This window comes from Gymnoscopelus microlampas (assembly GCF_963454915.1).
Source record: "Gymnoscopelus microlampas genome assembly, chromosome: 20".
Lineage (NCBI taxonomy): Eukaryota > Metazoa > Chordata > Actinopteri > Myctophiformes > Myctophidae > Gymnoscopelus > Gymnoscopelus microlampas.
The window spans coordinates 31,838,009-31,861,218 of NC_139957.1; the positions used below are offsets into that span (position 1 = coordinate 31,838,009).

General features: G+C 38.7%; 1 protein-coding gene and 1 long non-coding RNA gene across 4 annotated transcripts; both read right to left on the reverse strand.

Moving 5' to 3' along the window:
- Positions 1-3,991: 3,991 nt before the first annotated feature.
- Positions 3,992-8,026, reverse strand: LOC311036508. Of its 2 annotated transcripts, XR_014599855.1 has the most exons (6): positions 7,975-8,026; positions 7,677-7,742; positions 7,528-7,595; positions 7,181-7,278; positions 4,455-4,660; positions 3,992-4,374 (listed from the first exon to the last, which is right to left on the reverse strand). It is a non-coding gene; the product is annotated as an uncharacterized lncRNA (long non-coding RNA). The 2 variants fall into 2 exon arrangements; XR_014599856.1 differs by lacking the exon at positions 7,677-7,742 and having other exon boundaries at positions 7,975-8,012.
- A 6,945-nt stretch (positions 8,027-14,971) lies between these two features.
- Positions 14,972-23,102, reverse strand: tmed8 (transmembrane p24 trafficking protein 8). 2 transcript variants are annotated; one of them, XM_084044878.1, is made up of 6 exons: positions 22,759-23,102; positions 22,233-22,409; positions 20,788-20,893; positions 20,460-20,553; positions 17,444-17,734; positions 14,972-17,309 (listed from the first exon to the last, which is right to left on the reverse strand). In XM_084044878.1, the coding sequence occupies exons 2-6, from the start codon at positions 22,346-22,348 to the stop codon at positions 17,092-17,094; spliced, it is 825 nt and encodes a 274-aa protein (XP_083901004.1). In that variant the 5' UTR covers positions 22,349-22,409; positions 22,759-23,102; the 3' UTR covers positions 14,972-17,091. The 2 variants fall into 2 exon arrangements, with proteins under 2 accessions (XP_083901004.1, XP_083901003.1); XM_084044877.1 differs by having other exon boundaries at positions 22,233-22,350; positions 22,759-23,100.
- Between the last annotated feature and the right edge of the window lie 108 nt (positions 23,103-23,210).

The window sequence follows — 23,210 nt, forward strand, 5'->3', positions numbered from 1 at the left end:
AATAAAGACAAAATAAAAATGTCCCACGACCTTTACCGTGGTGGCGAACGAATGAATGAGGCAACCAGCTGTACACCGTGTTTGTGTGAGAGAGGAGGGGGGGGGGGGGGATAGCTCCAGGAATCCACTCCACTTTTTCCGGTGTGCCTGTTTGTGTGTGCGGTTTGGATTGTGTAGTTACCTCGCCATGATGCAACTCCAAAGGTCACTGCAAATCAACAAAATGAAACATATATTACAAACATAAACAAACAGATATTACAAAGATTACAAACAGAAGTGATACTCAGGCGTCCTTTTCTTTCGTGTGTCATCGTTAGACGTCCAGCTCAATGACGTGCAGCCACGCCCTCGTCTCAGGTCCCACATCAAGAGACCGGCCTTCGATGGTGGTCTGTACAGGACACAGAGGTGATTATGTGATCGGCAGACTAAATAAGCATACTGTGCAGTCTCTCAGGCACAAACTGTGGGAGGAGTAGCGCGGCAAAATACAGATTATCTAGAAAGAAAGAAGAAGAAGAATAAAGTTGGGAGATTATTATAGTCCATACTAATAAACACAGATCATTTGTGGTGCAGTTGATTAGTTACAACATATCCGTCATAACCACAAATTAGACAGCACGGCACTGTACCAAATCCCATTAAACAATAATCTCTCAAAAGAAAAATAACACAAACAACAACTTATGTAACCCACATGGTTGTGTAAATCTAAGCATAAGAAGACATCCCAAATCACCTTCACACAACAAAGTTAACTAATACAGGTCTAAGGAGTTAATAATCAATAGAGTCACACTTACAGACAATGCTTGCCTGGCACAACAACAGAAATGGCAGCAAGGGTTTTAAATGCTTTGGTTTTGGCTGAATAGACTGGGATCTAACTCTCTAACCTGTGCTGACCTACTGAACCGGGGAATATACCATTTGTCAAGATAGAGGGAATACAAGTGTTGTGGAGAATATAATACCTTGTGAAAGCCATCATTTTGTTCTAATTTGAATTTGTAGTTATTTTACAGTAATTTAATAACATAATAATCAATGCTGTAGACATAGATCACATTCATGATTTTATTTTATGAAGCACATGTCTTGTAACTATTCCATTTGGAAAATAGCAAGCAGCATATCCTTTTAATGCTTGCATGTATGATTGAAAATAATGCCATACCTTGCTATACCCAATTGACGCCCCCCTAGACCAGTAGTGGAAAAAGTACTCAAATGTTTTACTTAAGTAAAACAATCAATACTGCAATATAGAAATACGTAAGTAAAACCAGAATTCTAAATTGACTTGAGTAAAAGTAAAAAAGTAATGGCATAAAGTACCAAAGTATATGTACTTAAAGTACCAAAAGTAAAAGTACTCATGTAGAATGTCCCTTTTCAAGTTTTCAAATGCATAAAAACCTTTTGAAAATAGTTATAGCCGATCTACAAGCTCATAATGCATCGCGATGCGACACATTGTGAGCTTGTAGATCTGCTATTTTCAAAAGATTTTTATACATTTTGAAAACTTGAAATGGGACATTTCTGCAAAAAGTACATTTTGATGCCAATACTTCTGTACTTTTAACTCGAGTACATTTTGAATTCCAGACTTTTACTTGCTTTACTTTTACTTCTGCTGCTGGGGCCTTTCAGTAGGCCTGTCATGAGCCTCTAGCTGAGGTTGGCTTGGGGGTCCTCTGGCTACTGAGAACCAGGCATCAACATCTTTAATGAATCCATCTTTATATTTATTGACCTTTGAGAACCAATCATTTTGCCTTTCTTGTTCATCATGTGGAATAAGAGGCATCAAAGAATCATGCAGTGCATTGGAATTTTCAGACAATTTCATCAAGTTGTGTGTAGCGGTCCCCACCGAAAGATATAAGACTTGAACTGATCATGAATTGATTACGATCCAAAGATCAACGTAAGAACTGGCAAGACAGTACAAAAACAAATAAAAGACTCTGTTAGTTTCCCATACTGTGTGTAAGAACAACAGGTGGCTATCATAACACTAGCTCACTTAAGCTCCAAATTTAAATAATAGAACATTCAAACTGTACTGAAAGTGCTTTTTAACATGGCTTTGACGATCAGTCAGCATTACTATAATTACTTTACAATGAATTAAGGCAGATGACTTCGACATCATCACTTATTCTAATGAACTTGTCTTTTTTCTTTTTTAGCAGTTGTTTTTAAACTCATGAAACACGTTTTTTAACCTTTTTCAAGTGCTTATAATGACGTGTTTTTTAACCATAATGTATGAAATACAGTCATATCAAATACCTTCCTTTGCTATGTACAATTCAAACCTTTCATTTTCAACACACTTTACAGAAAGAGTAGCAAACTCAACTCTGGTTTAGTTTGTTCTTATTATCCATAGCACCACATTCCTTTGTTGCAGAAATACATTTCCTTCATTCAAAGTCCTTCAATATACCTTATGCTGAACAAGAGGTAAACAAATCAAGCAATGCATTTTTAGCAATGGTCCTGTCCTTGTATCACTACAAAACACCTGCTTAGCTGCTAAAGTAGCTAACAAAAGTTTGTAGCAACTCACCAATGTTATCAGAAAGGAACGCTTAGCCCTCTGGCAAGACTGAGATGATGGGCAAGGTGTGTGTGCTGTCTTGTGTGGCTTCCATATGTATTTAGATTAGTATTAATTTGTTTGGGCTCTGTGACTCTGTCGCTCTCAGTGATCTCTCCTGCAGTGCAGCTGCAGTGCAGGTTGCCAGGTTGGTTCTGTGGGAATAGGGATTCACAGCAGAGAATGTGGCAGAGACAGAGAACGGGCGGGGCAAGTAGTAGAGGGGTGTCATGTGATTGGGGGAATTCCTCTGTCAGTCTTCATATCCTTGGCTGGCTATGCGCTTGTAGATATGCTATCTTTGTCGTGAAAATATGTGCAAATTGTTGAATATATATTTATATATTTTTAAGTGGACATTTGTAACTCAAATCTTTGCTTCTGAGGGAGTACAAATTGTTTTAAAAAATGATGCTATATCAGTGGTTCTCAAACTTTTTCATGTCAAGGACCCCCAAAGTGATATGTATTTGAACACGGACGTAGGGGAGACCATGTTGTTCCAGGGACCCCCGCCTAGAAGCAAAGATTTGAGTTACAAATGTTCGCTTTAAAAGAATATACATATTCAATACATATATTTTTTAATAGCAGTTCTACAAGCTCATTGAGCTCAGTTCGGGGCTCTCCCCCAGGCTGGCAAAGGGAGAGTAGTGCCCAGGATTACAGCTTAGTCAATTGGCACTGGGTGAAAAAAAATGGGTTACAAAAATCAGGGGATAAAAAGAGAAAAGAAAGTGTATTTGAAACAAAACATTAAACAGATCACTAATAGGCTTACACACCTAATTAACACTCAGTGATGTTTGTCATTTTTTTATAATACTTTTCAATCTGTATTTCATGAACTGATAACAAACCAAGCTAACCGTCCATAAACTCAACACAATATTAGTCCGGCCGTTTCGAACAAAAATCGTACACTTTACGATAAAAGCATGACATTTGGCACACCGTTAGGGCATGCCATAAGGAACATTTTTGGCTATAGGGCCATCGCAGTTTTGTCCTGTGGTAACTATGGCAGCCATTTTCCAAAATGGCCACCACCTGCTGTCATTTTACCAATAACTCAGGTGCTAGACCACCTAGGATCTTGATTCTGGTGACTAATCCTACATTTTCAAGGATGAGGAATACAGTGGTACTATTTACAACATGCTACTACCTAACTACATATATCTGGCATTCAGTTAATTCAATAATTGTAAACCCATCAAAATATGTAATGATGTAGTACAGTAGCCTACATGTTTTCAAACTGACACGTGAGAGTCAAGAATGCAGTACTTCACTGTTTTCACTCTTTTATTAGTAGTCGCATTGCATAATTATTTTAAATGGACTATAAGACACAACAAAGACAGAGTACTCATGAGTCATAGCATAATGGCATATAGACCAATTATTTGCGCTGGTTTCACCCAGCGCAAATACACCCCAACCCCCTCTTGTGTGTTGGCTAGTGAGGTGCGTCCTAGCGAGACCTGATAGAATGGGTTTCATTGCGCACATACTGGTTCCGCACATATTGGTTCTTAGCAGTGTGACGTCGTCTGTTAAGGGGTCTATTCAATAAAGCCAGATAATCTACACAATGTTAGTTGCACAGTCCACCACAGTAGCAAAGGGCAGTACACTGAAGTGCTGTCTTAACACATCTGCATTGTCCACTGCATCCCTTTTTGCAACCACAGCGGAAGAGTTCCCGACAGGCCAGGCTCGCTTCTGTGTGGTCCAGTGCACTTCCCATCCTCCTGTCAAAATTAGAATCAGCTTTATTGTCAGATCACAGGTTTACAAGTGTAAAGAAGTGGATTAAATTATTTGCATTCACCTGTCTCCTTCCTCTTCCACCCCCATTCACCTGGGGATGGGAGTTCAGGGGCTGCAACCATCGCCTGTCCCCAGCAGTGGCCAGCTTGGTAGGCTGCCCTCTTTGTATGTTGAATCAGTGCAGCTCGTGTTGGGGGGAGTCCATCAATTGTTCTGCCCTTCTAGGTGAATAGCTGCTTCCGTGCCTGATTCACTGATGCCTGGCCGCTAGTATGGTCATAGAGCAATACCACAAATGGTCAGTATCATTATCATGGTCAGTATCATGGTCAGTACCAAGGTCAGTACCATGGTCAGTACCAGTACCATGGTCAGTATCAGTACCATGGTCAGTATCATGACCGGTATCATGACCAGTATCATGGCCAGTATCATGGTTAATTATGGTCAGTACCATGGTCAGTATCATGGTCAGTATCAGTATCATGGTCAGTACCATGGTCAGTATCAGTATCATGGTCCATACCATGGTCAGTATCATGGTCAGTATCAGTACCATGGTCAGTACCATGGTCAGTATCATGGTCAGTATCAGTATCATGGTCAGTACCATGGTCAGTTTCATGGTCACCATGATACTGACCATGATACTGACCATAATTAACCATGATACTGGCCATGATACCGACCATGATACTGACCATGATTCTGACATTTAACTGACCATGATACTGACCATGAAACTGACATTCTACAGACCATGATACGTACATGATATTGACATTATACCGACCATGATACTAACCATCATACTTGCCAGGAAACAACAATTTGAGCCGTTATTGTCTCCGCCAGGCCGAAAGGCATGGCGAGAGAGTATGTTTTACCCCTGTCCGTCCGTCCGTCCGTCCGTCTGTGAACAGCTAATCTCTGGCACCGTTAGCCCGGTTTATTACTGTAAATGTATTACATTATGAGCAGTTATTACATTATGAGTTGCTACAGCAACTCATAATGTAATAAACGAAATGTAATAAAAGCTCATAATGTAATAAACTATTACTATTACTATTACCTACTACCATTCATGATTTGAGGCATTTTGTTCCAAAAATGTGTTTTGCTAAATTAGACCTGCTGGTGGCGCTATAACAGGCCAATGTGAAAAGGGTGCCATTTCTTCCTCGGCCTAGTGGGAAGGTGTGCGCAAAATTTCACGGCAATCGCACACTGCGTTGATGATTTGAGGCATTTTGTTCAAAACGAACCAATCCTGCAAACTTTGGAAGCCAATCTTAGCCAATCAGGATAGAATATAAAAATCGGAGAGACCCGTGTTGATCACATGACTATATAGATACTGTGTACCGATTTGCGTGAGGTTTGGACAAAATCTGTAGGAGTGATATCCAAAAATGTGTTTTGCACAAATCGGCCTCCTGGTGGCGCTATAACAGGACAATCTGAAAATTTTGGGGCAGATGTTCGGCTTTGGCATCCAGGGAGTGTGTGTGCACAGTTTCGCAGCGGCCGGGCTAACAGACACACGGACGGACGGACGGACAGACAGGGGTAAAACTTACTCTCTAGCCATGCCTTTCGGCCTGGCGGAGACAATAACGGTTCAAATTGTTGTTTCCTGGCAAGTATGATGGTCAGTATCATGGTCGGTATAATGTCAGTATTATGTACGTATCATGGTCAGTATCATGGTCTGTAGAATGTCAGCATCATGGTCAGTATCATGGTCAGTTTAATGTCAGTATCATGACAGTATTATGGTCAGTTTAATGTCAGTATCATGGTCAGTATCATGGTTAGTATCATGGCCAGTTTAATGTCAGTATCATGGTCAGTATCATGTCAATATAATGTCAGTATCATATACGTATCATGGTTAGTATCGTGTCAGTATCATGGTCAGTTTAATGTCAGTATCAAGGCCAGTATCATGGTCGGTATCATGGCCAGTATCATGGCCAGTATCATGGTTAATTATGGTCGGCATCATGGCCAGTATCATTGTGACCATGAAACTGACCATGATACAGACCATGATACTGATCATGATACTGACCATGATACCGACCATGGTACTGACCATGATACTGATACTGACCATGGTACTGACCATGGTACTGACCATGGTACTGACCATGGTACTGACCATGATACTCACCATGATACTGACCATGATACTGACCATGATACTGACCATGATACTGACCATGATACTGATACTGACCATGATACTGATAATGATTATTATGATGTAACACTTTACTTTTCTCAACAATATGAGACATTATTACATTATGAACTTTTATTACATTATAAGCGGCCACGTGAGATTTATAATGTAACACATTATTACTGTAGTAACTGAGTAGTACCACTGTAATATGCCTGACTACGCCACCTCCCGCTTGTGGAGGGGGCAGGAGGAACCCTTAAACCTTATTCTGTTCAACTTCCCTTAAACAGGAACAATTATTTTACTAGAGGCAGTTTGTGGAAAAATATAACAACTTTATTACCATAAAATTACAAAACACATCACTGTCTATTACAAACTAGCACGACAATTAAGGTATTTAAGGCAAGGTATTTAGTATTAAAATGGCAATCTAACAGTTACCTCTCACATTATAAGGAAGGGCGGGTGCACACAGTGAATACCAAAATAACTAGGGGAAAAGAAAAGGGGACAGGCCTCAAAGAAATCATGCAATATAAATACAAAACTCAAATCCAAAACATGCAGTGCCAGGTTATATGAATACACACCAATAAAACCAAAGGGGTCCCCAGTGCAGTCCCAAGCTGAGAGGAGAGCCGTGTGCAGCAGGGCGGACCCGGCCTTGAACAGGGTTACATGAATTAAACTGTAACAGAACAGAGGAGAGAAAGTTAAAATATGCCAATATGGATAAATGTTAAAACCTATGCCTACAGTGTACCTTGGCTAGATGGCTCAAACAAACAAAACAAAAAGAGTAAATTAACAGTGGAAAACAGTGGCCGGTGTGGTCCCTTTAAGGAGACAAACAAAACGCATTAGTTGCCAGCCCTAGTATCACACTATAAAACATTATATTCAAATCATTAAAAGAACAAAACAGCTTAAAACCTACTTTGTGTTGCAGTAACGGTGCACACAATATAAGGCCAAGGCGAGGGGGCAACCTCAACACCAGAGCTGCTGTATAAAAGAAGACAGTGATGTTACAAACTAAAATACATTAAAATCCACAAAAAGGCAATGCATAAGATACTGCTTTACCCGTGTCTCCAGGTAGGGCAGACAGAACAGAACAGACACCACCAGGAGGTCACTTCATTTGTAAAACTGAAATAATAAATAAATGCATTAAAAGATAATAAAACACAATGCTGTTGGCTAAATTAAAGTGCTAAAGAGCATGGGAAGCCTCCATGTGCTCAACAGAAAATAGGCAACCAAACAAACAAAAGCCAGTAGTAACATGTGCTCAAACAATAAGGTAAACATTAGCATGAGCTACAACAAACAAAAGGGTCGCACAAAGTAGCAGATCTACAAGGTTCAGTTTTTGGCCTACCATGTGTTCTCCTTCTCCCTGCATGAACCATGCTGCCTACAGCAGAGACAAATGGCTCTCTACTGGGAGGAGCTGGCTTTTATACTTCCTGGTCATGGTGGTCAGGTGCAGTGGGTGCACCAGTCACCTAGATTCCCACATTACATTGTAGAAAAATCTGTTATTACGTTATGCACTAATTCTTTTATTACATTATGAGCTGATTATTACATTATGAGTTTTTATTACATTTAAATTATTACATTATGAACCATTATTACATTATGAGCCGTTATTACATTATGAGTTGCTACACCCCTCCCTCTACAACCTGAGGAAGGCGGGCTAAATCTATTCGCCTTCTCTTATGAACAAAAAAAATACAACAGCCACAGGCAGGATTCAAACCCCAAACCTTCTGCACATGAATCCTGTGCTTTACCTTCACTCCACCAAGCCTTTCATATAAAAGCCATGTTTAAGGTCATATTTGAAGTTGAAGGAAGAGATGGCAGGTCAAACAATACAAATATTCAAACGTTTAAATATTTGCATATTAATATTAGATTTAACTAGAAAAAATGCTCCACGGAGCACAATTTAGGCTAACAAGAACACAGTATTATGGTATGTAAAGCTTTCTTTTTAAAAACAACAGTACTGTATGGCATTTTGTTTAAACTAACGTATTGCATGACTTCATGTATAGGACACAGTATAGAATTACTTTTTTTTTCATAGGAACAGGCCATGTGATGTAGTTGGCAGGGTTTTACTGAAGAAAAGGTGAAATTGAAAAAACAATTAAACAAATAATAATACATTGATGATGAAGTGCACATTAACATTCGAAGAGTGGGCATTCACGACTACTGGATTTTAATAATGGTCAACTACTAACACAAAGTAATCGACTAGTTGTGGAGATATATCAGATATATCATATATCTTTTTTTTCATCCATTAACACTTAACAATTGTCATCAAAAACATCTCAGATACAACCAGTAAAGGGTTAAATAATCACAATTTAAGGAGTTATGTCTGCTTTTTGAGCGCCCCACACTGAAGGCACAACAGAATTTGACAACTATGATTTGGTTGACAACAATTACCCATGGATGTATAAAGAGAACAATTGTTTCAGGGCCCACAGCTGCATATTTGCTGTAGATATACTGCCCTGATTTATAATTTATTTTAAAATAATAATTTATTATTATTTTTGGTGAAATCCCTAGGCCACACTCACAATGACAGGATAAAAGTTTATTTTCCTTTATTTCTCCATAATGCCTTAAGGTACAACACAAGCGTGTCACACACCGACTTAGGCTGGATAGCCGAAACGTTTGTTGTAACTTAAGGCAGAAATAAAATAAAATAAATGTTGATCTTGTCATTCTGAGTGCAAATCTTTGAATATATACATTTTTAACTCAAATCTTTGCTTCTTGGGGTGCCTGGAACCACTGATATTATAGCAACATAAGTTTTTCAAAACTGTTAGGATTTAGAAGACATTTGTAGAATCCCCCAGAAGCAAATATTTGAGTTAAAAATGTTTCAAAGATTTTGCACAAATTTTCTTTTTCTTTTAAATTACCAGTTCTACAAGTTGCGAGGCGTTCCGAGCTTGTAGATCTGCTATTTTCACAATAGGGCAGACACGAGTGCCACGCTAATGAGCTTGTAAATCTGCTATTTTTGAATAGCCAAAGATAATGCTGAAAGTGGTTACACAGATGCCTTCCCGGTCTTAATGGGTTAAAACACCTCTGGAATTTATGTTGCTTCATCTCGTTGTTCGATTGCAAAATGTACCTGTAAATTACTACACCTATGAATACACTTTTAACCTGTAAATGCAATCAGCGGGACACTGCAGGGATTTGAACCCTGTCCTAGTGAACCAGGAGAGCCATACCAGTGTCTTTTACCTCTTGACTCATTTACAGGTTCAAGAAAATCACACATTAACTTTCACACTCATTTATATTTAAACTTTTACCTACAGACACACAAGCTCAAAACATGAGACGTGTTGTGAGCTTGTAGATCGTCTATTTTCACTATTTTAACAACCCCTATATGACTCAACATTTCTCAGAACTTTGAACATTCATATAAGAAATACCTTCATATGTCTGTTCACTTTTTCAATGGAAACCAGGGGAGAAGGTCATGATCCATCACTGGTAAATATAATAACATTTTGCTGTTCCAAATTGAAGAAATCTCACGTTAAAAACCCCTATATCAGACTCAACTCAAAGACATTTTTCAGAACTTTGAACATTCATATAAGAAATACCTTCATATTTTCAATGGAAACGAAGTGAGAAGGTCAGTCCATCATTGATGAACATATTATAAAAGTTTATCTATCACTGGTAAACATATTAGAACATTTTACTGTTCCAAATTGGAAAAATCTCACTTTAAAAACCCCTATATGACTAAACTCAAAGACATTTCTAAGAACTGTAATGGCTATTTTAGAATGCCAACCTGTTCAGTATCCTCTATGTATCTATCTATATTTTGGCCCTAGAATAGTAGTCACACAGCAGGGTTCTTTAGTCGAGTCAACCACTTTTCTCAACTACAGCTGTCAATCCGAATGGAATATTATTATGAATAATATTGCTATAAAAGAACTTTTATGGATGTATAAAGAGATGGATGTATAAACCCTGTCCTAGTGAACCAGGAGAGCCATACCAGTGTCTTTTACCTCTTGACTCATTTACAGGTTCAAGAAAATCACACATTAACATTCACACTCATTTATATTTAAACTTTTACCTAAAGACACACAAGCTCAAAACATGAGACGTGTTGTGAGCTTGTAGATCGTTTATTTTCACTATTTAAAAAAACCTATATGACTCAACATTTCTCAGAACTTTGAACATTCATATAAGAAATACCTTCATATGTCTCTTCACTTTTTCAATGGAAACCAGGTGAGAAGGACATGATCCATCACTGGTAAATATAATAACATTTTGCTGTTCCAAATTGAATAAATCTCACGTTAAAAACCCCTATATGACTCAACTCAAAGACATTTCTAAGAAAGAAATACCTTCATATTTTCAATGGAAACAAAGTGAGAAGGTCAGTCCATCATTGATAAACATATTATAAAAGTTTATCTATCACTGGTAAACATATTATAACATTTTACTGTTCCAAATTGGAGAAATCTCACTTTAAAACCCCTATATGTATAAACTCAAAGACATTTCTAAGAACTTTGAACTTTCATCTAACAAATACGATGAGAAGGAAACCAGGTGAGAAGGTCATAGTCTATCACTGGTAAACATAATAAAAGTTTACTGTTCCTAATTGAATTAATGTCACTTTTAAATCACCTATACCAGTGATTCTCAACCATTTTAATTTCAAGGACCCCCAGTTTGACATGCATTAGGCTACGGACCCCCATTTAATGGCATTTATACCTCTGGGAACCCAATTCATATAGTAAAATCAATGTTAATTTAACTCTGAGAGTGTACAAATGGAACCAAATGGACCCTAACGGGTCCATTTGGTTCCATTTGTACACAATTTGTACACTCTCAGAGTTACAGACCCATAAGGGTCCATTTGGTTCCTGTCCATCATTTAGCTGGGGACCCCCTGGAAACCTCTCAAGCACCCCTGGGGGTCCCCAGACCCCACTTTGAGAACCAATGACCTATACGACTCAACAGTAACACAGACTGTCTCTCAGAACTTTGAACTTTCATCTAACAAATACCTTCATATGTCTGTTCACTTTTTCAATGAGAAGCCGGTCATAGTCTATCACTGGTGGTAGACATAATAAAGGTTTACTGTTCCTAACAATACGACTCACCAGAAACACAGACTGTACTGTAGGGCTGTCACGATTACACATTTAAGTTGACTTAAGTTGATTTAATTGTCACTCACATAATTGCGATTAACGATTAAATTGTGTTTCTGTCATTAAAAATGTATGGAACATTATGAATAAAAATTACATTTCAAAAGTCATTATGATATGACAAATAAAACACATTTAATTACTTTATACTTAAAAATAAACATTAATAGTGGAAATAGTCGATCTATAAGCTCAAAACGTGTCGCATCGCGACGCATTTTGAGCTTGTAGATCTGCTATTTCCAACATTTTTTACATTTTTAAAAAATTTCACATTTTTTAACATGGAATTGATTATGACGATTATGCAAAAAATAATTGCGATTATATACAATAATTGCGATAAGATGATTATGTAATAATTGTGATAGGCCTACTGTACTGTCCTCCTTGAGGTGTAGCAACCACAATTAGACAGCAAGCCAAACTCCATTCACAGGACATTTGACTCAGGATGTAAGCTTCAACTCCAAAATATTTATTGAAGACTCAAGGTGCAACACAGAGTGCTTGCTTATAAAAATGAGAAGAGGTAAGTAAATGTAAATATAAATGTAGGATACATTTATGGTTATGGTAAGCATTATGTAGGCAACTGTAGCAATGAGGTAAATGTTCATTTCACAGGCATTATGAACTGTACCAAATCCCATACAACAATAATCTCTCAAGAGACAAATAACACTGATTAAACAGCTACAGCAGTGGTTCTCAAACTTTTTCGTCTCATGGCACCCCTGTAAGTAACATTTTCATCCACGACACCCCATAAAACCTTACATTTATGTCATATTAGGGCACAGTTTGACACAAGGAAAGCATGAGAGAATATCCGTTTCCATTAGGACAGATTGAAAATAACCTTAGCCTTGATGTTTAACCACCCCGGCATCCCTATTCTGGGGGGAACATTAACCAAAAATAGCAGATCTACAAGCTCACAACGCGCCACAACACGTTGTGAGCTTGTAAGATCTGCTATTTTTGGCGAAGAGATTTGGTGTACATGGAAAAAAGAACACACCAAATACAGTACAACTCAGCTCCCATATCGAGGGTCTAAGTGGTTAAACTGATTAATTCCATATTTTATCAATGTGATGCGGCACCCCTGGACTTGCATCACAGCACCATAGGGTGACACGGTGACGGCACCCACTTTGAGAAACCCTGAGCTAATGTACAGTAACTAATCAAGGCACTAATGAAAATGAGGGATCAACAACAACTTAAGTAACCCATATGGCTGTGTAAAATCTAAGCATAAGAATACATCCCAAATCACCTTCACACAACAAAATGAACTAATACAGATCTAAGGAGTTAATAATCAATAGAGTCACACTTACAGACAATGCTTGCCTGGCACACCAACAGAAATGGCAGCAAGGGCTTTAAATGCTCTGGTTTTGGCTGGGATCTAGCACTCTGTAGTAATGTTTGTTTGTGGTGGATCGCAGTGGATCCTGCTTCCTTGGATGTTGGGTCATGGACTGTACCATTACACAGGGACACTAGGGGGTGCCAAACACTACAACAATATAAAGAGCTGTACCATAACCATCACACAGCATTAGTGTAGGTAGGGGGTGACTAACACACCAAGGGATGCAATTGTCTGATGGGCAGAACACAGACATTTCTCAAAACTTTGAACTTTCATCTAACAAATACGTTTATATGTCTGTTCACTTTTTTCAATGGAAACCAGGTGAGAAGGTCATAGTCTATCACTGATACACATATTATAAAAGTGTACTGTTCCTAATTGAATTAAGGTAATCAGCAAGTTGCTTGTCCCAAACACCCCGAACTTACAGTGTAGTCAAAAGGTCACCGGTTTGATAAGAAACTTGAGCCACATGGCTGGTCTCTGCTCTGCCCTTTGCTTTCCTCTGTCCTTCTCTACTCAATTGTCGGTCTACAAGGACAAATAAGTCATCTTAAAATATAGTGCATAGCACTGTCTATACTTTGTCGTCAAAAGAAAACAACATTGTTACACTGTGTTGTTAAAACATAGGCAGATAACTTACAGTATACAAGTTTGTACTTGTATAATGACAAATAAAACCCTTCTTGATTTCTCCAGGTTTAGGGTCCTGGGCTCACTGAAATGGTTAGAGCATTGGTTCTCAATATTATTATTATGATGATATATTGTTGTAGTGTTTGGCACCCCCTAGTGTCCCTGTGTAATGGTACAGTCCATGACACAACATCCCAGGAAGCAGGATCCACTGCAATCCACCACAAACACACATTACTACAGAGAGCTAGATCCCAGTCTATTCAGCCAAAACCAGAGCAAGTCCTTGCTGCCATTTATGTTGGTGTGCCAGGCAAGCATTGTCTGTAAGTGTGACTCTATTGATTATTAACTCCTTAGACTTGTATTAGTTAATTTTGTTTTGTGAAGGTGATTTGGGATGTATTCTTACAGTATGCTTAGATTTTACACAGCCATACTAATGTCTTCTAAATCCCAACAGTATTCTGAAAAAATGTATGTTCCTAAGTGGTTTTCAAACTTTTTCATGTCAAGGACCCCCAAAATGATATGTATTTGGCCGCCGACCCCCATCTCAAAATGTTTTGTTCCAGGGACCCCCAGAAGCAAAGATTAGAGTTAAAAATGTTCGCTTTAAACAATATATATTCAAAGATTTGCACACATTTTCACGATTTTTCAAAAATAGCAGATCTACAAGCTAGTACAGTGCTGCGATATGAGCTTGTATTTCTGCTATTTTTGAACAGCCAAAGTGTAAAATAATGCTTTTTAGCTCAAATGCAATCAGAAATCCAGAATATAGAGCTTTAACTTAAGAAGAGGGGTGATTTAACCAAAAATCATTATTTAACAAAGGGGCGGTGATTTAACCAAACATGATTATTTAACACCTTTCAAATAACCCATTATGCACAGAGCTGAGAAGTATACATCTGGATACAGTGTCTTCATATACATTCACATTCAGACTGAAGTAATCTTTAAAGATATGTTTTTTCCATCCATAAACGGAGAAGTATAACTGTATCCACATAATTTATCCTTCAGATTCAGCATTAAAAAAACACAAATACCATAAGTAACTCTCAGAAAACTACACAATATTTTCCTCTTTATTATGGAAAAAAAATCAGGACAAATATGTAACATATTTAAACAATACAGTACAGCAGACAGGGGAAGCATTGAATCAGTTGTTTATATTGTACACAACATTAGCAGCAAAAAACTTGGAAATCAGCAAGAAATCTTTGGAAACATGCACACCACAAGTGAGTTAATGAGGTAAAAGCGTTGATTTTGTAAATCAGACCAACAAGGATGATTGGATATAATTAGGACTAGACATTACAAAAATATGTCCAATACAAAGGGGATATACAAATGCAGTGACTTTCATTTACATTTGTGGATAAATAACATTTCAAGGAAATAATCTGAAAGACATCCTGTGGCTGAATTGTGGTTGAGATCAGATCCCTCGCTCAAAACCAACACGCTATGCGGGGGCAAGTCAAATGTAAATATTGAATCTATATTACATAATACCAGCTTCACGTGATAAGGGATGGCTTTTATTTGTGTCATAAAAGACAGGTTGTGAACCATTCTGGACAACCTGTAAAACTTCCTCCAACACATTCAACGTCCTTACAGACTTTTATCTTGTGTCTTAACAATGTCCACAATGAAAATACATAGATAAAACATTAGCCTTGCTGTGCACACTATTTGTCAAATTATTAACACATTGAGTGCAAAAAACGGTTATAGCCGTTTTTCATAATCCAAACGAGGAGTGCCAAAAATGGTTATAACCGTTGTTTTTTTTTTCATTTTCTTTTTTTGTCCCCCTTCACAGCACCAGGAGATATCATTTTTCGAAGATTCAGACTCCTATCCACTTCCTGATTAACTTATGACTTCAAAAGCCTGTATCTCGGCTCCTGTGTACTTTTTTTTTACTATGTATTTTTTACTATTTTCAACTGGCTGCAACTATGGAACGGATTTACCAAATGTTTTTAAAACCAAAAATGGTTAAAAACAGCAAATGACATTACATCTTTTTTTTTAAACATCTGGCACTCAGAGGCCCTCATTTATCAACGCGGTGCAGTCCGAATAATGAGCGTACGCCGAGATCACCACACAATTCGGCATTTATCAATATATCCTGACGTGGGCTTCATCCTACCGTAGGCTGGAATCAATCGTGCGTGCGTGCGTGCGTGCGTGTGTGTGAGAGAGAGCGAGAGAGAGAAAGAGAGAGGCGTGTGTGCATGTGTGGCGAGGCGGGGCGAGCGGGGGAAACATGCTTTTTTTGAGTCGTATTCTGGTTCTTCATGTCGTGAAGTCGGGCGTTTTGTGAATATTTAAGGGCGTGTTATTTAAATGACGCTCGTTTTCAGACGTGAGATTTATCAAGGCTGGGACCAAATGTCCGCTCGGATCGGCTGTGTAGGATTCGTTGATAAATGTGACTTCGACGTTGGTGTACGGCCGAATATATGGAAAGATATGCGCCGGTTTATACGCTGCGTTGATAAATGAGGGCCAATGTGTTAACAAACATGGTCAGATTTCACAAAGACTTTAGAAAACAATCAGCCAGAATGTGGTTGCATAAATACAAATAACAAGAACAAAATGAACTTAAGAATCATAAAAAAGGGGAACATACAGGAAACAAAAACAATCCCATTTCATTAGCACTTCTGATTAAGTACACAGTCAAATCCTGAGGGTTAATTTAATTCTGTAAGTTAGATGAACACTCAGGACTTTAGAACAGTGCATCTGACCCATACAAAGCACATGTCAGGGGTTCCCTGATCTCTGCTTCCATAAAATAATAAAATAAAAATGTTATGGCTTATGACAATATATAATTCACATCTAACTGCACAGTACATACATGGATACATGGCACATACAGTATATGAAATGCTTCAGAAAATATCTATCAGTAAGACACTGAGGGACGTTTTGTTGCGTTCAAAATGCTCTGACCGTATAAATTTAACATGTGGCCCCTGGGGCGATACAAGCTGATAGTGGTAAAAAATAGATGTGCCTATTGCTAACCATTACATAATATTCTATCTCTTTTACCATGTGTGGAATCAAAAAATAGTTCATAGTTCTTGGAATAATAGTTCTTGTGTATCATACATTCACAGACAACAGGGAATAGGATTCAGGCACTATAATATACTCTGTAGTACAGTGTTTTATTTCTCCAAAGTGAGTAAGAGTTATCAAACTTCAGGAGGTAAGTGCCTTCACCTGGGAATTCATGACTGCCGCCGTGCACAGACAAGTGGCTGTCTTGGCGGTAGACGGGCAAGATTTCACCGAGGTTGGAGTTGGACACTGTTTTGGAGCCTTTCTCAACATCTCCGCTACTGATGGGTCCTGCAGCACAAAGCACGTACCACAAATTCAAGAAAACTATCAAATATCCCAGGCAGACACATATCTACACAATTTACCAGAATCAAGTGTTAACCACTTAAGCCCTATACCATTTTTTTAGGGCACGCACTGACCTTCAAGGTCATCCTCATCTTCGTCATCGCTCGATTCGCTGATGTGGACTGTGATAGACCTGCTGGTGACAGGAGTCCAGTCAAAATATACGCCGAAGCCGATGTCATAACCATCTGTAGCAAACTCCCAGCAAACTTGTTTGCCCTCAGGGACGGTAGGAACGTGCACTGTCATGATGTCCCCTCTGTATATCGTCACCACGCTGTCCTTCTCCAGTCGAAGCTTGGCCTTCAGTTCCTTTATTGCTTCAGATGTCCATGTTGATGGAGGCTTTAATGGTGGCATTTGGCCTGGAGTTGAAATGAAGAGCACAATAAAACTTTTATATACTTATACGGTGCTTTAAAACAGGTAGTTTAAGTGATATTATTTTGTTAAAATAAGTATTAAATAGCTCTATATTCTGATGGCCCTCATTGATATAGACTATAGAGTGTTTGTTCAGTAACGGGAGTCTCCCTGTCTACTCTTTAGTAAACAGAAATTGCATTTTCAGGTCAGGATACCAATTTTATCAAATCAGGAGAGAGAACTTGCACAGGATCCAGATTAAACAAGTGAAAGTGGTGACACAAAGAAACGAGCAGACAAAATTGGAACTGGAATAGTATAGAATTGAAGCTGATAGCGGAGAGACGGGAAGACCCCTGTTAATGAACATACACCCTATACAATTAGTACTATCAGAATATAGAGCTTTAACCTTTTTTAATAAAACATTTGTAGCTGTCAGGCTGCATTAGATCCTATATGTGGTATGCGCCCCAACACTTTTTGTTTTAACCCAAAAATATCACTTATAGTACCTTTAAGCAAGTATCATCAAAATGACTGATATTGCATTTTGATACCGTCCACTTTTTAATTAAATTCATATACTGTACTTCCCTCAGGGAGGCTGTGGGAGAATTATAGCAGAATTATTCTTTATTTTGTTGTGTTGTTCACATTTGGCCTTATGATATGTTTTGACCATCTGAATATCATAGGGTCAACTCAAGACGCCATGGCACAGGCCTGGAATTTATTGATTTCAGTACAACATGGTCCTATGACACAAGCACTCCCCCCCTTATCTTTGTATATAGCTCTGCTCTGCTCCCAATGTTGCCATGTACTGCTTATTATGGCAGTGGCTTTGGGCTTGTTTTTCTGTAAAGTCGCTTGTAAATATTGGTAGCAGGTTGCGTTTTTTTGGGCTTGCTTCCAAAATGTTCTTTAAACCAGTGGTTCACATTTTCGTGTCAACGACCCCAAAATGTATATGCATTTGTCCACAGACACCCCCATCTGAAAATATTTTGTGGCAGGGACCCCCGTACCAGACTTGTGTTGTTAAAATGTTTAAGAAAATATTCAAAATGTTTTGTTTTGAAAACAGCAGATCTACAAGCTCACAACGATCGGTGATTTTAAAATAGCCAATGTATATAGGTTTAGTGCTCATAGTCACTTATTTTGGGCTTGTTTTCATAGACCTGGCTGCTTATTTCTCTCACAAAATCTGGCAACAGTGTCTGCTCCCTACCTGACCACCGACCTGGGTGTTTAATGTACGTCTCCCATGAACTCATGTAATAAACTTATATCTTATAGTGGGAAGTGTCTCAGACTCCACAGCGCCTCAACAAATCCAGGCGCTATGGAGCTCCTAGAGCCACAAAAGATTCTTTCATGCCTTCCTTTCCTTAATGAAGTTCAAATTCCACTCTACTACATGGCTCAACTGCAAATGTGATTGTTAAAGGGGTTGTAGGGAGTTCAGAACTAAACAAACACCGCCACTCCAGCAGTTATTTTCCCCGACCACCAGGGGGTGACGGAGGAGGGACTTCCATAGAGCTAGGGTACTTTTGAAGGGATCCTGCCCCAAACAGGTTGCTTTATTGGGATACAATATGCGGAAATGTCCGCTCGCTGGTTCTCTGAATTTTTATTTTTAAATACGCTCTTTCATGATAAATTGACCACATAAATGAAGTTAAACAACTACATTCTACCCACACGCTATCTTAAAAGTAAATTCTGTGCCTCAAAAACGATTTAAAACCGAAAGTAAAACGTTCATACGGACACGGACGCGCACGGACGCGCACATGCGTGCGTTAATTTACGTACCGGACATAAACATATAACACATAAACATTAGGGAAAATACGGATTTCAGAAGGAGGACTGTGTTTCAATGCAGGAAAACACCCCAGCATCATTATATAGTGGCTGATAGAGGGGAAAAAAATCAAAATATATATATATATATATATATATATATATATTTTTTGAATTTAGGCTTAATGTTCCCTACAATACCTTTAACTGTTTTATCTATTAATTGATGTTATTGTCGTAACGTGTAAAGCCGAAGACCACAATTCTACTTCTGTGGAGGACAAAGCTCTACTCTAATTTATTCATCGTAATTAATGATTGAAACATCTGAATACACACTAGGGTTACTACAGTAAATCAAACTTATGTATTTAATTGATTATAAAAAAGAAGACATTTTAATAAAAAAAAATTAAATAGCAAGCTCATGTGTTGCATTGCAACCACTGAAATAGGGCTTAAGTGATTAATCAGACTAAGAGATTTAATTGATTATCAAAAAAATCGAGCCTGGTCTCAACCTAATGCAGAGTGTGTCTATAGGGCAGGACTTCCGTCGTATGTGCTTCGCCCGGAAACCATCTTTTTGACCAATCACAACACTCGTTTCATTCACGGAAAATGTAAAGCCTCAAGCCTTGTCAAGCCTCAACGTAATTTCCTTGGGCGGTACTTCCGCCAAATTCCAGAACGTCCGTTTGGACACTCATCTGGCGAGGTTTTGCCCAGCGTGAAAAAAACGTTTTTCAAGTTGATTTGTTCGCTTCTCAAATATTCAATTAATCAAAAAAGTGTTGGGTAGATTACTCTACCTCCTCTATTCATCATGATTAATGTTTCTAAACATCTGAATCCACACCGTAGATGTGAGAATATAATTGGGTGTAATACCCCGTAGATTCTCACCTTTCATCTCATCAGAGAGCTGGCAGTTCCCAGCAGTGCTGTTCCCCTCTGTCTCTCCCTCTAGGGCCTGCTCAGCAGGCGTCTCCTGATTACCCTGAAAACACACATGAACACACAGACATTCTGTCCAACTGTACTTAGACCGCTTTTGTCCAAATCTCTTCACCAAAAATAGCTGATCCACAAGCTCACAACGTATCGCGTTGTGAGCTTGTGGATCAGCTATTTTTGGCTCATGTTCCCCCCGGAATAGGCATGCTGGGATTCAAGTGGTTACAAACTCTAATGCGCTGCTCATCACCTGACACACATAAACAGCTGTACCCACCCCCTCGACGTGTTGTTTAGAATCCGTAGTGTCTTTAGTTTCATGGTCCATATTGGGCTGGCTGACGGAACTGCTAAAACTTTGTGAAAGGTCTGTATTCTGGAGTCTGTAACAAAGACAATAGATAGAAATAAACAAATAAGATAAGTGCTACCATCTAATGCGCACAGCAGTTACTCCACTAGCCTTGGATCATGACTATCATAGATGTATTTTATCGGTAACAAGAAGAGTGGGCACTAAGGAAGAGTGGGCACCTCGATGTAAAATTGGCTATTTGGTCCAAAATGTTAAAATAATAATAATATTATTATATATATATATATATATATATTATTATATATATATATATATATATATATATATATATATATATATATATATATATATATATATATATAAACGGTCTTAAGTAATGTAAAGTACACATGATTAGAACATGATTGAACATTTGACATTTAAGGTCAAATATTTCTACAATTGCTGCAAATTGATACAAAACGTGTAAATCCAATAATTTTGGACATAAACAGGAAGTTGAAGGGTAAATTTAAGTAATGATGTACTGTGTATGTTCAAATCATGTGTACTTTACATTACTAAAGACAATTTTTCAAATATTTTATTTTTTAACATCTTACACAAAATATCACATTTTACATCGAGGTGCCCACTTTTCCTTAGTGTCCACTCTTCTTGTAATGTATCCATTTTATCGAGTCTGACTTATACTTTCGTATGTATGATAGTCATCTTGGTCTCTACCCTCCTAATAGTCACTGGACATCCGTGCGCAAAGCCCGTACTTCTCCGTACATGTACAAACAAAACATACAAAGTAATGACCCTGTGGCCACGGACGTTAACTCGAGATTCGGAACCTGTGTGGACTGTATTTTAGTCCGTATTATTCAATAGATGTGTTTTAATCACGTCTGTGTCGGATTCTGTCGGAAGTTCCCTGTATTCCTCAATGGGTGATAGTGGCGGGGCGCATCAGGTGAAAGCCGGTATTACCCTGGATGTAAACAGGATGTAAACGAGGAAATAAAATGGCGTTCAGGCACAGACGGAATTAAAACACATATCTATTAAAAATACGGACTAATACAGTGCACACAGGTTCCTAATGTCAAGTTAACATCCATGGCCACAGGGTCAGCACTTTATATGTTTGTTTTTGTACATGCACGGAGAAGTACGGGCTTCGCGCGCGGATGTTCAGTGACTATTAGGGGGGTAGAGACCAAGACTATCATAGATACGAAAGCAAGTCAGACGATCAAAAGTCGATCAAATACATCTATAATAGTCTCGATCCAAGTCTATTATATTACACAGTATGCTTAAAAAAAAGAAAAAGAAAAAGAAAAAAACAAGAACTAATATTTTTTGTTCCAAATAACATCTCAGGTTGGGTTCTTGAAGCAGCAGCAACAGGTTACCTGTCTAGCAGCCTGTCCTCGCCGTACGTGGATGTAATTCCGGGAAAAGAGGAAACCGAGAGGGATGACAACCTGGACTGCAGCTCAGATGATGTGGCTTCTTCTAACCTCTCCATCGCTACGAAGAAGACAAGATAACAGCCCTGTCTCTAAGCGAGAAGCACATGAATCCCCGCCCTTCTCCACGAGAGAGAGAGGGAGGGAGAGCGATAGGTGACAGACAGATATGAATGACAGACAGGCAGACAGATGACAGAGAGAGATGACGGACAGACTCTCTACCTCTAAAAGCCCAAGTCCATCCCAGCACTACATCGCAGTCTTCCTGATTGACTCGACAAACTGTAAATGACTTGTGTCACACATGAGCACTGCCACTGGTAGTTCAGTAGGCTACACTTCACTACACTACTCAGTACTCAGGATGTCCATAAGCTTCACCGTCGGGAGGAAGCTGTCGTTTTAGCTACCATAGCTTGACAACAGTGGAAACAAAACTACCACAACAAGTTGGCGACCAACTCACCACATGTAATAACGTTGATAGACGAGACGGCGTGTGATGTGTGTGTATAGGTACTAGATTATAGGAAGTCTAAAATGACTGCAATCATGCGACGTGCCTGTTCCCTGCCTGAGTCCGCTGCTGCTGCTGCTTTGCAGGAAAAAGAAAACACTCTAACCCGATGCTCACACTTCCGTTCTTTCTCGAACGCTGACGAAATTCCACGAATCTGTGCAGCTGGATAATGACTCGGTGGTGGTGGTAGGGCATTTCAGCCATAAATGTGCCCTTTGTACATCGAACTAAATTGAGACAGCCGTGTTTAAACCACAGCAGACATGTATCACGACGGTCAATGTTGTTTTGTTGTTATTAAACGAGGTTAGATTTGTATACCATGGCAATTTTGAGGGACCCTGTCAGTATAGCCCCACGGCCTCGAGGTGGCGCTGTTTGAGTGTTGACTTAAGTTC